Here is a 13,713-nt window from a genome sequence, read left to right as displayed (position 1 = left end):
CGTTTAACCCACTGAGCCACCCAGATGCCCCTGGAGCAATATTTGTAATGAGTGTCTGAAGTGACAACCTCACCCTGGATTGTAAATGAGGGTGAATGTAACCCAATTTCGGGTGCCATTCATTCTGTTACCATGTGGCAAGTAAGCACAGTCCTCGTTGCTTGTTACTGTAATATAGCAACACTACAGCAAAAGATGAAATAACAAGGAAAGCAGAAAACAAAAACTCACAGAGAAATAGAGATAGGGACATAATCAAGATAAGCCTGAAAACTAATTTGCCTGAGAACTTTACAGGTATGTGGACCAGTAAGTTTTTCTTAAATCTTAGAACAGATTGAATTATTTTTAGATATTTTATGTTTATCTGTTACATGGCAAAAGATAACTAAAACACAGACATATGCACTACAAATAAATACTCCATAAAAGTATTTAATTTCTATCATCTAAAGTTACAATTAGATTAAATTTGAAATTTATGGATACTAATCTTTGAATATTTTTGCAATGTTGCATAAGAATTGAGGAAAAAAAAAACAAGAAGGATTCAACAACTAAACAGCACTAAACATTGGTTTCTGGACTGAGATATGCATATAATTTGTTTAGAGAAGTGAAAAGGAGAGCTGAGGCAAACATCGTAACAGTGCAAAAAACAAACAGTGTTCTTTAATTGGTGAACTATGGTAAGAGCCAAAAACTTTCGGATTCATTAGAAGTATCAATACAGTAGCAGCTCCCTGACTTTGGCTCCTTTGGAAATATATCTATCAGGCAAGCAGTGAACACTGAGCGTCCCATTTTGATCAGGATAAACTCTTACATATGGTGCACAGAACAAGGAGAAATAAGATATTTTAGGCAAAATGGGAAATATATATAATTTAGTGATCATTGAACTGTATAGTAAGTTATAAAATTTCTGGTCAGTTAAGGTAGGTACAGAAATGAAGAACAAAAAGTATTCATGTATCTAACAGTTTGATGTGTCAGGAAATGTTCTTAGTATTTGTGAATACTAGGATAAAGATACATTAGACCTGATTTTTAGATCTGAGATGTTCACAATCTAGTAGACAGGAAAAACATTACAATAAAATGTGATGTGCCATATTTAAACCTAATAAGTGATAAAGGCTCAATTTAAGGCATGCATAAAGTTAGAATAAAGAGGGAGGAGCTGTAAAATTTGCCTGAGAGTTTGAGGAGGATTTCACAGATGTCGTGACATGTGAAATAGTTCTTAAAAGTAAACAGAGCTTTGTAAAGCAGAACAGAATGAGCAGAGGACATTGAGAGATGAAAGGATTATACAATTATTCAAAGAACATGGCCTGTCTGAGTATCTGTGACTAAAGGTATGATATACATTTTTCTGAGAATTAAGCTGAGAACAGAGAAGGCCAAATTTTATAAAGAAAAACTCAGGACATAAGTGTATACCTCTTGCCTTTGGTATTAGTACTAAATGGAGCTGTGACATAAATTAAGTTGTGAATGGAAGCGATGTTTCTTAATAATAATTTGCTTTAAATCACTTAAGCCCATGGTTTTTATCTTTATTATTTTTTAAAGATTTTATTTATTTATTTGACAGAGAGAAAGATCTCAAGTAGGCAGAGAGGCAGGCAGAGAAAGAGGGGGAAGCAGGCTCCCTGCTGGGCAGAGAGCCCGATGCAAGGCTCGATCCCAGGACTCTGAGATCATGACTTGAGCCGAAGGCAGCGGCTTAACCCACCAAGCCACCCAGGTGCCCCAGGCCCATCGTTCTTAAGCTTTGATTTATGAAAATCACCTAGGGAACATGATAAAACCCTAGATACTATACTATAACAAGTTTTTCTAAATCATGGTGTGCCCAGATATCTGGTCAGGCACTTTTCTGTTTGTTTCTGTGAGGGTGTTTTTGAATTAAATTAACATTTAAATTGGTGAACTACATGGGCATCTGGCTGGCTCAGTTGGTAAAGCATGTCACTCTCAATCTTGGGGTCATGAGTTTGAGCCCCACGTTTGGTGCAGAGATCACTTAAAATAATAAATAAATAAATCATTTAAAAAAATTATAGATTGAAGCAGATTGTTCTTCACCATGTGAGTGGGCCTTAATCAATCAGTTGAAGACCTGACTAGAAAAAAGACCTGACTTGAATAAGAGAAAATTATTTTGCCTGATAGCCTTTGAGTTAAGATAGTGGCTCTTTCTGGTTTTGGCTTTTGAACTTGACTGGGATTTTGGTTCTGCAGAGTTTTGACTTCCCAGCCTCTATAACCTTATGAACCAATTTCTTAAAAAAAAAAAAAAAAAAAATCTCTTTATTGGTTCTAAATCCTTCTAGATTTGAATTCTATTGGTTCTATTTCTCTGTAGAACCCTGACTGATACAGGTATAGTTGGAAACAGAATGCAGGCTAACCTTTCCTCACCCTTCATCTCAAGACTGAATCCGTGCATTATCCTATCTATGAAACCTTCACTGATACTCTTAGGGAGGCTAAACTACCATGATTTTATGTTTCTCTAACCCCTAAAAACGTTGTCACAATAATTATCCATAGTGCAATCATCCATTTACCTCATCTTCTGCATGAGCCTCTTGAACTCCTCAAAAGTGAAATAGGGTCCTCAATATCCCTAGTGCCTAACATATGGCACGGCCTAGCAAGTATCAATTATTAATACATTTTGAGTGAATTTATCAATGTGTAGTTTAGGATAGAAATTATAAATTATACCATACCTAAGTACTAGAAGGGTGGCTAAGAAAGTAGAAAGTAAGTGAAAAGAGAGTGATTAATACAGTCAAATAGCACAAAGACATCAGGGAGAGATCAGAAATGAAAAATACTCATTGGATTTAGTGATTAGTAAATTATGACCATAAAGTCAACTTCTGAAAAGCAATGTGGTAATATTAAACATTATCTTGACCTTAGGCATAAATAAGGAAATGGAGGGAGATGGTAGCTATTTATTCTGGAAATTGTACTAGTGAGTCATATAAAAGGAAAAGTAAGCCATAGCATACAACACTGAAAGTTATCTAGTAAAAAGAATAAGCTTTCATTTCTTTCTTTCTTTCTTTTTTTTTTTTTTAAATATTTTAGGGTCATAGTAGGCAGAATTCTAAAGACAGCAGAATAATATTCCTGTCCCTTGGTTATTCAACCAAACATGAACCTAGATACTACTGTGAAAAGATTTTGTTAATGTAGTTAAAGTCTCAATTCCATTCACTTTAAAATACAGAGAAGATGGGTGGGCCTGACCTAATCAGGTGGATACCTTTCTTTTTCTTTTTCCTTTTTTAATTTTTTAGAGAAAGAGCATGCATGTGCAGGTGCAGGGTGGGGAGGGGCAGAGGGATAGGGAGAGAGAGAATCTTAAGCAGGCTCAATGGATATGGGGCTCAGTCTCTAAGGTCATGATCTGAGTGAAATCAAGAGGTGAATGCTTAACCAACTGAGCCACCCAGGCAGCCCAGGTAGATACATTTGAAAGCAAGACTTTCCAGCTGGTAGCAGAAGAGAAAGTCAAAGAGATTCAAAACAGCAAAAGGACTTGACACACTATTGTTTGTTTGAAGGAGGTAAAAACCTCATGAGGAGAAAGCTGCCCCAGCTGACAAGGGATGAAAATGGAGACTTCAAAACTAAACTTAAAAAAAAAAAATTATTAATTATTTTTACTAACATTACTAACATATAATGTATTATTCACCCCAGGGGTACAGGTCTGTGACTCGTCAGGCTTACACATTTCACAGCACTCACCTCAGCACATACCCTTCCCAATGTCCATAACCCAACCACCCTCTCCACAATCCCCCTCCCCCCCAGCAACCCTCAGTTTGTTTTCTGAGATTAAGAGTCTCTTATGGTTTGTCTCCCTCCCAATTTCATTTTGTTTCATTTTTTCCTTCCTTACCATGCCTGCCAAAATCCTTCATCCTGCCTCTCAAATTCCTCATAGCCGGGAGAGTATGTAATAATTGCCTTTCTCTGATTGACTTATTTCGCTCAGTGTAACTACATCTAAAGGAAGTAGACTCAGGCAACAAGAAGAATGCACATGAAAGCAGTTTCTTCCCCAGAGCCTCAAGGTAAAAGCCCAGACCAGCTGACACGGGACTTCAGTCTTGCCAGACCTTAAGCAAGGAATCCAATTGAACCTACCTGAACCTCTGACCTACAGAAATCATGTGGTTATTTGTTACTCAAAACCAGAAATGTAACAGAAATTTCTAAAGAGCTAAATTACGGATTACATGGAGGGAAGTCATGCTATCTGTAACAGAAACATTTCAGGTATTTATTTTAAAAACTTTCTTCATCAAGAACTGTGATATGGGATAAGAATACACTTTTTACTTCTCTAATCAAAGGCAGTTTATTGAATTCATCTGATTCTTAGTGTCTTCATTAAAATTATAGAAATAATCTTCTTCCACAGAATGAATTAATAATAAAATAAACCTCAGTTAGTTAAAATATGTGACCCAAACCTGGTTTCAATGAGTATCAGCTTCCCTTAAGAGTCATATTAGGAAGAGCATAGATCTAGGAGCCAAAATATTTAGATTCATATTTTGTATGAGTCTCAATTTCCTTATCTATAAAATTAAAATAATACCTGTTCTCTCTATTTCAGAGATTATTAGGATGATATTTCTGTAAAAGCGCACAGTACAAAAACAAGATAGCAATCAGCTATGTTTAGCGGTAGCTGGGAAGGAGGAAGGATGTCATAGACCAGACACATGCTTTCTGTCTTTACCATATGATTGGGCAGCTGAAAAGTCACTTGGACTTAGAACCAAAGGATATAAGAAAGAAGAATCAAACACCATGTAGGGGTGCCTGGGTGGCTCCGTGGGGAAAGCATCTACCTTTGGCTCAGGTCATGATCTCCGGGTCCTGGGATCGAGCCCCTCATTGGGTTCTCTGCTCAGCAGGGATCCTGCTTCCCCCCTCTCTCTCTGCCTGCCTCTCTGCCTACTTGTAATCGCTCTCTCTCTGTCAAATAAATAAATTAAAATCTTAAAACACCATGTAAATAAGAGCTGCACTGTATTTGGGCCCCACCTACATGTTCAGAGGTCCACACACTTTTTTATGATACCCCATATTCTCACATTGGTCCCTTAGCATGTGGCCCATTTACTTGGAGGAAGGGTTTTTTTTGTTTGTTTGTTTATTTGTTTTTCTGTATACAGAACTCATTTGTTTTCTATTTTCTCTTAAACCCTGCTTCATTGCTTCATCTGCCCAGAAGGGGGCACCTTTCTCTTACTTGCACAATACTCTAGGTAAGCCCCCCAAAAGTTCTTTGAAATAGTAACTTCTAAATGTCATTCCATGGAACACCAAGTTCCTCAGAAACTTACATTAAGAAGAGTTTTAAAAACCTGATTTCAATTCTGCAAAAGATAACGTCAAATGAATGAAGAAACAAGACATAGTCTGGGAGAAAATACTTGTAAAATACAAATCTGAAGGACTATTTTCTAAAATGTATAAAGAACTCTTAAAGTTTACTGATGAAAAAACAAAACCAAAATAGTGGGCCAAGGACCTTAACAGACACCTCATCAAAGAAGACATACAGATGGCAAATAAGTGTATGAAAAGATGTTCCATATATATGTGTCATCAGAGGAAAGCAAACTAAAGCGATGAGATAGCACTCTATACCGCAGGGTCACCCAAATCTGGGGAACGCTTAACAGCAAAGGCTGGGGAAGATGTGGAGAAGCAGGAACTCTCACTCATTGCTGGGGAGAATGCAAAATTCTATAACGACCCTGGAAAACCCTTTGTCAGTTTCTTACAGAGCTAAATATACCCTTACCGTTTGATTCACTAATTGCAGTGTTTGGTATTACCCGAAAGAATTGAAAACTTCCATCCATCTAGAAGCCTACACATGAATGTTTTTGCTGCAGTAGTTTATTCATAATTGCCAAAACTTGGAAACAACCAAGATGTCCTTCAGTATGTATGCTATAAAAAGACATGGAAAATCTCTAAATGTGCTTACTACTAATGGAAGAGGCCAATCTTAAAGGGTATACACTATGTAATTAAAACTAAATGACATTCCAGAAAAGGAAAAACTATTGTTCGAGTAAAAAAATCTGGTTACCAGAGGTCAGGGTAAGTAGAGATGGATGAGCAGTACACATGGGGTTTTTAGTGCAGGGAAAATAGTATGCATGATGCTATAATAATGAATACATACAACCACACGTTCATCTAAACACAGAGCACCACAAAACTAACCTACAACCATTGGGTGGTTGCATCCTACAAACACTGGGTGATGACGATGTGTCAAAGGTGTGACAAGTACATCACTCGGGTGGAGGGTGTTGATAATGGAGGGTGTAACGCACGTGTAGGTGTGGGGGCTCTTTGGAAACTCTTTGTGCCTACTTCTTAGTTTTACTGTAGACCTAAAATTGCTCTACAAAAAAAAAAAAAAAAGTCTTAAAAAATAATTTATAAAAAACATCAAGTACATTTCCAAAACAGGATGTATTAGTAAATACTTTGCTAGTGTGGCTGAATTTGAGATTAATGTTTACAAGCAACTGTACCTAGAAGGGCCCCCAGTGATGTTCAATAAGACACTTAAGTCAAGCAATCAGTGTATGAATGTGCACTTCCTAAGCAAGTCTCCAGCATGACTATAAAACCTTATCTACTGCTCATTCTTTCTACATACCTATTTATATTCAGGATTAAATTATTTTTACTAATGTTTAATTGAGGTGTCCCTAAGGCTTTTTTATTTTTTTTAAATTATCCTGTATATAATCCAGTACAATACGATCTACTATACTGCTTTACTTAATAGATAGGTATTAACTATTCCCCATATGCAGTACTAACAAAAAAATAAAAATAACTTATTAAGTATATATTTAAGATGTGATTTAAGTAAAAAGGAGCATTTCCTTTGGTGATCATTGCAAATAATATAATTTTCATTGTATATATGAACTAATGTATAGTCACAAATTAGTTTCTATTCAATGCAAATATTATTTGGGCTAAGATGAGACTTAGAAGCAATCTAAAGTATGGTTTCTGGTTGAAATACCTCTGGAATTACATTTGAGCTTCTTTTAAAGTAAGTTTCTGTTTTTTTTTCCCTCACAAATATCATTTTCTCCAGGGATTCTTCCCTTCAGTCTTCTATACACAGAGCCTGTTCCCCAATAGTGCATAATCTTTTCTGAATCTTTTCAATGCTTTTCTCATTTCTTGGATATATTAACTTATTAATCCCTTTATTTTTTTAACTAATATTGAATCAGCACTTATCATTTGACAGTCATTTAATTGTCATTAGGTGACAAAAAGCATGCAATTCTATTCCTAGTCTGGTTATTTTGAAAATGAAAATTAACCAGAATGATCATAAATGAACCCACTCATGTATTCTTTATAATAGTAATTTAAAAGTAATTAGTGTATGCTTATTTTCAAAGAGAATATTATGTAGAAAAAATATTCTAAATGGAAGCCACTTGAGCTAATTTTGCAGATGTGAAAACATAAAAATATAGGCAGGTTATAAAAGGCTAGAGTAGTCTAATTATTGATTGGTAACAGAGGACATTATGAAAGTGCATAAACTATAAGGAGCTATCACCCCACACCCACTAGAATGATTATAATCAAAAGATATATAACAAATACTCATAATCATACAGAGAACCTGGAACCCTCCACTGCTTTTACAAATGTAAAATGTAGCTACTTTGGAAAACAGTCTGGCAGTTCATCAAATAATTAAATACAGAGTTTCTGTGTAACTGAGCTATCTCACTTCAGGGTATATACTCAGGAGAAATAAAAACATGTCTACAAAAAGTTTTCATATTAATCTCACAGATTTTTTTTTTTTTTTCATGGTAGGCAAGCAATGGAAAGAAAACACAGAGCAAGCCTCACAATTATGAGGCAAACCAGATACTTTAGACTCAGGGATGGGGTTGAAGTGTTCTGTGATGTCAACTTTCCACCAGTATGCTGGGATTAAAGTAAAAAAAAAAAAATGAGATTTATTCATTGTATCTGACAATGAGTAACTGCATCTAATATGTTCTGTACACTCTGTGAGATGCTGGATGCCAGCGCCACAAATAAAATGGGTAAGAGTCCCGCTCCCGAGAAAAAACTTGGCATAAATCTTTATGTACAAGTGACAAGTTTTTTTTATGAGACATAAAGTAGTTTACCATTTTCTGAGGCAGCCACTGTGATGTTGTACCATGGAGTTTCTTCTCTATCAAGGACCTTTGTAGTCCTAATAGTTCCAGTATTGGCATCAATGTTGAAACATCTGTCATCTTCAGCACTGTAGTCAATGAAGTACCTTGGAAAAAAAAAAAAACAGATAACTCTTCTTTTCACTTGATTATATAATGAAGAAAGTGAAACTAAGACAAGAGCAATATTAAATCAGACATATTCAAATATTTAAATGTATATTTTTAGTTTCTGTGTTTGCCTCCTAAGATTTGCTTGGCAACTTTATATTTGCATAGAACTGACATAAATTATTTTTATCTGTTAACTCCTAATTAATGTCTAATTAAATTACTAATTCAAATTAAAAAAAATACTTTTTTGAATTCCATGAATAGAACAGTAGATGATAGGCACATTGGGATTAATAACTAAATATTAGTAGGACTCTGGGAAGTCTTTTGTACTTTGGAAGAAAAAATGAAAATTCTCACTGCTCTATGTGCAAAATTTTTAGGAAAATAGAAGATGTCAGAGATTAGTTTATCCTGGAATTTCATTATAGCTGAGATTTGAAGATAAATATAAAATAAAGACCAAAACATTTCAATTAATTACCATTGTATGTGCATCACCTAGCCCCCTTGTTGAGTGAGAAAATGAGAAAACTAAATGAGAGGTAGGTTGCATTACTGGCCACAAATCATCTTCCCTCTCCAATTGCAGGGATTTCTCTTGCCAGATTTTGCCTCCAGCCTACTTTAGCAAAGAGATGAGCCCTGAGTGTGTGTAGGTGTCAAACCACTAAATTGTACACCTGAAACTAATATCACTCTGTAAGTTAACTAACTGAATTTTAAAACAACAACAACAAAAACAAAACAAAACAAAAACAAACAAACAAACAAAAAACTTTTAAAATTCAGAATGAGATGTAAAGTAATTGAAAGTGATTATCATCATCAGAAATGATGGTGTCCTGTTCCATATTTGGGCCAAGATTTCATAGGATTTTGCCTATTCTTTCTTATGCCCTGCCACTGACACAAAAAGAACATGCTGGAGCAGAAGGAAGATGAGACACACAAGGACAAAGTTGTCCCAGTTTAGGAATCTTATCCTAGAGGAGAGCTACCTAGGAAATGAGCAGGTGCATGACTGAATGCACTAGAGTTAAGCAGAGCTGGCAAACAAAAGTCAGCCTACTTTAGCTGATCTTCAACTAACTCAGACACATACACTATGCTTATAAATTACTCATTACTTTTCTTTCTTTATTCATTTAATTGCTTATTTCACTACCCCTAAGCTTTAGAGTTTTACATTATCCAGCATTATCCAACAGTTTATTAACATAAATATGAATTAAAAATATAGCAAACAATTCATCATATGTTCTAGAAATGTTCCAAAGTATTTCTAGAACTATTGAAGGAAGTGTTTCCTCCTTTCCTTAAATCTCTATTATTTCTCCCTTCTTCCTTAACCTCAGTGTAAGTAACATTTTATCTAGACCTGCAGAACAAAAATGAACTGATTAGGCACAAAGTACTAGGGGAAAAATATTTGAAATCCAGGAAACCACAGTGAAAATATCCAAATTAAAGAAAGAGCTTGATTTGGTCTAGAAACCAATGTATGTTTCAATGTGGCTAGGCTAAAAGGATGTGGTATGCGGCCAGGGGTAGGACAAGCAATCCATGCAGCACATGCTAAAGAGTTCTTATCTTTAAAAAAAAAAAAAAAAAAAAAAAGGAGTGGGGGAATTTTAAAACAAAGGAAATAACATACTTAATTATATTCTGGAAAAATCACAGTGGCTACTTTGGAGATTTTATTCATGTGTGAGAGAGAGAGCATGAGCTGGGAAAGGGGCAGAGGGAGAGGGGAGAGTCTCAAGCAGATGCCATGCTGAGCATGGAGGCTGATGTGGGGCTCAATATCATGACCTGAGACCATGACCTGAGGCAAAACCAAGAGCTGGACCCTTAACCAACTGAACCATGGCTACTTTGGCTCTTAGATTGCAAAAAGTTAAAAGCAATTCAGAAAAGAAATGATGTCATCTTGAATAAAGGTGGGAAAAGGAAGAAAATGGACAGAACCATAAAAAATAATGCTGTTGGATACAACCTATAGAACTTTGTATTGGAGTGGCATTATTAAAGGGGGGGGGAGGGTTACAAAGGACTCCATTTTGGTGTGCTTTGTGTGTTTGTGTGTGTATGTGTCCTTGATCTATCATGTAATTGATAAGCCTGTTTACTGAGCTGGATAGAGGTAGAAGAAATAAACAAACAAATTTTCTCCCTTTGGGAGAAAAAAAAAAAGGGGGAGAAATCAATGATTTTGACACACTGTGCCTTAGAAGCCAATTAGATAAACATGGAATAAAAAGCAAAGAACTGAATATGGGTGCAGAGTTCAAGCTCAAGAACAGCAAATATGTATTTAAGATGCATCAGCCTAAATTTAAGGTTGTGTGGATAGCATGGTTTCCTCTGGGAGAGAACTGTAGGAGAAAAGTGAAATACTGGGTACTGCAGCACTCCACCCTTTGAGCCTAAAGCATGTCAGCATCGGTATAAGACCAAGTGGTAGCAAAAGGAGAGGAAGATGCAAGGGAGGGAGGAGGCAAAGTGGGAATGGGTGGCACAGAAGCCAAGAAAGGAGACTGTTTCAAGTGAACAATTATAGTAAATCCTATTAATAGGTTGAGTGAGGTTAGTAAGGGTTGATTGGATTTGGGAAGATAGACAGCATTAGCTAACATGAAAAAAATGGTTTCAATAAAATATAAACTGTTTTATTTTTGTTTTTGTTTTTAACAGTGGATTCAAGAGTATATTGAATGTGAATGTATGAAGCCCAAGAGTCCAGGAAACACAATGCCATAGCTCTCCTGGGTGCAATGTGTTAACAGAGTATTTAGAACATGGTGCTAAGGTGTGAGATATAACAACCTGTGGATACACATGCACATGACAGAAGATATTAATAACATCATGCAGGTCCAAACTGTAGAGCATCCAAGGGAATGCCATTCAGTGAAAAGAACACCTTAAAGAGCTAAAATATAACAACCCTTGCAACCGTGTGATCAAAACAAGAAACAGACCATTTTGCATAGACTGTTCTAATAATAACTATATGTTAATTGAATAAAGCCAAACACAAAGAAGGAATTTAAACAGGAAGAGGTAGAGGTATAAAGCAAATCCAATTCAGAGAAAAGACAGGAGATCCAGACACTGCAGAGAAGTGGGAAAGAGCAATGTCACTGGCTTTCCCAAAGCATTAAGTCCTGGTAGCCTGAAACTGATCTTGGCTTGAGTTCCTATCACAAAAAGTCCTTCTCGTACTATCAGAGTCCTTGATGCTTCTCCCTCTGCCCCTCATCCCACCTGTCCTCTCAATCTCCCAAATAAATAAATAAATAAATAAATAAATAAATAAAACCTTAAAAACAAAACAAAACAAAAATCAGAGGCAAGGGCAAAACTAAACAAAACAAGGCTTCAGAAGTGGTTTTGATCAGTCTGGAAATATCAGCATTAAAGAGAGGTGCATTATAGATCATCTAAAAAGTACATAATTTAATAATTTTATGAGAGAGAAACAATGAGATATCTTAGATCTGGCTGCAGAAGTGGGTGGTGATTTTCAGACCACGTTCTATTGGCTACTAGACTAGCAAGAGCAAAAGAGAAAGAGAAGCTTCCTGTTGTAGCTTGTACATAAAATACAGAAAGAATTTCTTTCCTTCAGCCATACGTTAATGCTCTAGTCAACATGACTGCCCCTACACATACTGTTACACTTGAATAAGAAGAGCTTGCTTTATTTATTTATTTTTAGAATTTATTTATTTATTTAACAGAGATCACAAGCAGGCAGAGAGGCAGGCAGAGAAGGGGGGAAGCAGGCTCCCTGCTGAGCAGAGATGCCCTCCCCGCCATGCGGGACTCCATCCCAGGACACTGAGATCATGACCTGAGCCAAAGGCAGAGGCTTAACCCACTGAGCCACCGAGGCGTCCAAAGAGCTTACTTTAAAATAAAATATTCTTAGGTGAGGAATGAAGGTCGGTTTAATCATATCATCTACTAAGCCAGTGAGAAATTGTCATTATTCTCTTTGTGGCAGCAGTGGCTCGAGGTGCATTTTCAAAGGCTAATATACAGACAGGCTCTTGAACATACATAGAAAAGAAAGAAGAATGTGTTGGGGCCTTTATCGAGAACAAAATTCCTGATTTTCTGATACTATAGAGACAACAACCTCTTAAGGACACTGAAAATCATTTGTATTCTTTTTCTCTGTCTACGAGATGTACCTCCTGGCCTTGATTGATTCAGAATGCAAAGATGAACTCTATGGAAATTTGTCTCTACAACAGATCCAGCATATGTGTGAAAATGGTATTAAGCAATAAAGAAATTAACACAGGTTTGTAAACCAAGTAAATGTGATGCTTATAAAACTTTAAACCACTTCTAAGCTCCATGACTTAATGTATCACCTCTTTGAACCTCCTTTGTAAACAAAATGCAGATATGACCCACATCTTCATTTTACTGTGAGGATTAAGTGAGGTAATATTTGAAAGCATTTTATGGTGAAGTATCAAATGATGAGCCTTCATGGATAAAAATCATTTGCTTTATTGTCTTTTAGAAAGGTTTTTTTCTCTTGGAAACCTTGAGTGTATTTATATAGGGAAGTTCACAAATAGTAAGTGCTGTTTTTTTGTTTGCTAGTTCTTTTCTGTTTTGTTTTCCTGGAAAAATGTTGTAAGCACAATAGGATCTGAATAAGGATTATTATTGAGTGAACAAGAGTCTCCATATAAATAGCATGAACTACTGTTTGTTTCTAAAAAAATCGATCAGAAAATGAAATTATCTGTAATTCTTTATTGGGTGCATACAAGTCATTTTTATTTGGAAACTACATGAGAATAAAGCTCTTTTGCTTTCACCATTATGTCATAGGTGTATGACTTTGCCTTAGAAGTGAATTAATAAACTAATCAATCATTCAACAAATATAAAGAACCTGTTGATATCTATTATGAAATTAATTAAGGCACTCCATAGTAGCTTTTACTTCTTTTATATCCATTTTGGTAGAAATAATCAAGCCAATAAGTCATCATATTTCACTTAAAGCAGTATGGTTCCAGATAGAGACAGTTTTTTATGGGTTACTATTCCTAATATTGTATTTGAAATTTGTTAGTTTAGGAAACAAACTTCTTTTTTTTAAGAGTAAGTTCTTAGCTTACTTTCCTCTGTCATTGAGAGATACCTAAACACGGAAAAAAGGACAGATTAATTTATACTTCCCACGGTATTTCACTGAACTCATTATTCTGGATATAATTTTAAGATGTAATACAGTGATACTCGATCGTATACCTAGTTGATTTCTGGGACCGATCTATAGGCA

General features: G+C 35.7%; 1 protein-coding gene across 5 annotated transcripts in view; it reads right to left on the bottom strand.

Annotated features, from left to right (window-relative positions):
* The window catches only part of CDH18 (cadherin 18), a 986,019-nt gene that overhangs the window by 58,330 nt on the left and 913,976 nt on the right, over nucleotides 1-13,713 (bottom strand). For all 5 annotated transcript variants that reach the window (XM_032337720.1, XM_032337722.1, XM_032337723.1 and 2 more), the window contains one exon: nucleotides 8,253-8,389. In XM_032337720.1, coding sequence (XP_032193611.1) covers nucleotides 8,253-8,389 — 137 coding nt within the window. The remainder of the gene's footprint in view (nucleotides 1-8,252; nucleotides 8,390-13,713) is intronic.

This window comes from Mustela erminea, chromosome 3, assembly GCF_009829155.1.
Source record: "Mustela erminea isolate mMusErm1 chromosome 3, mMusErm1.Pri, whole genome shotgun sequence".
Lineage (NCBI taxonomy): Eukaryota > Metazoa > Chordata > Mammalia > Carnivora > Mustelidae > Mustela > Mustela erminea.
Note: the sequence above shows the minus strand (reverse complement) of the source record. Positions and strands in the feature narration are given on the sequence as shown.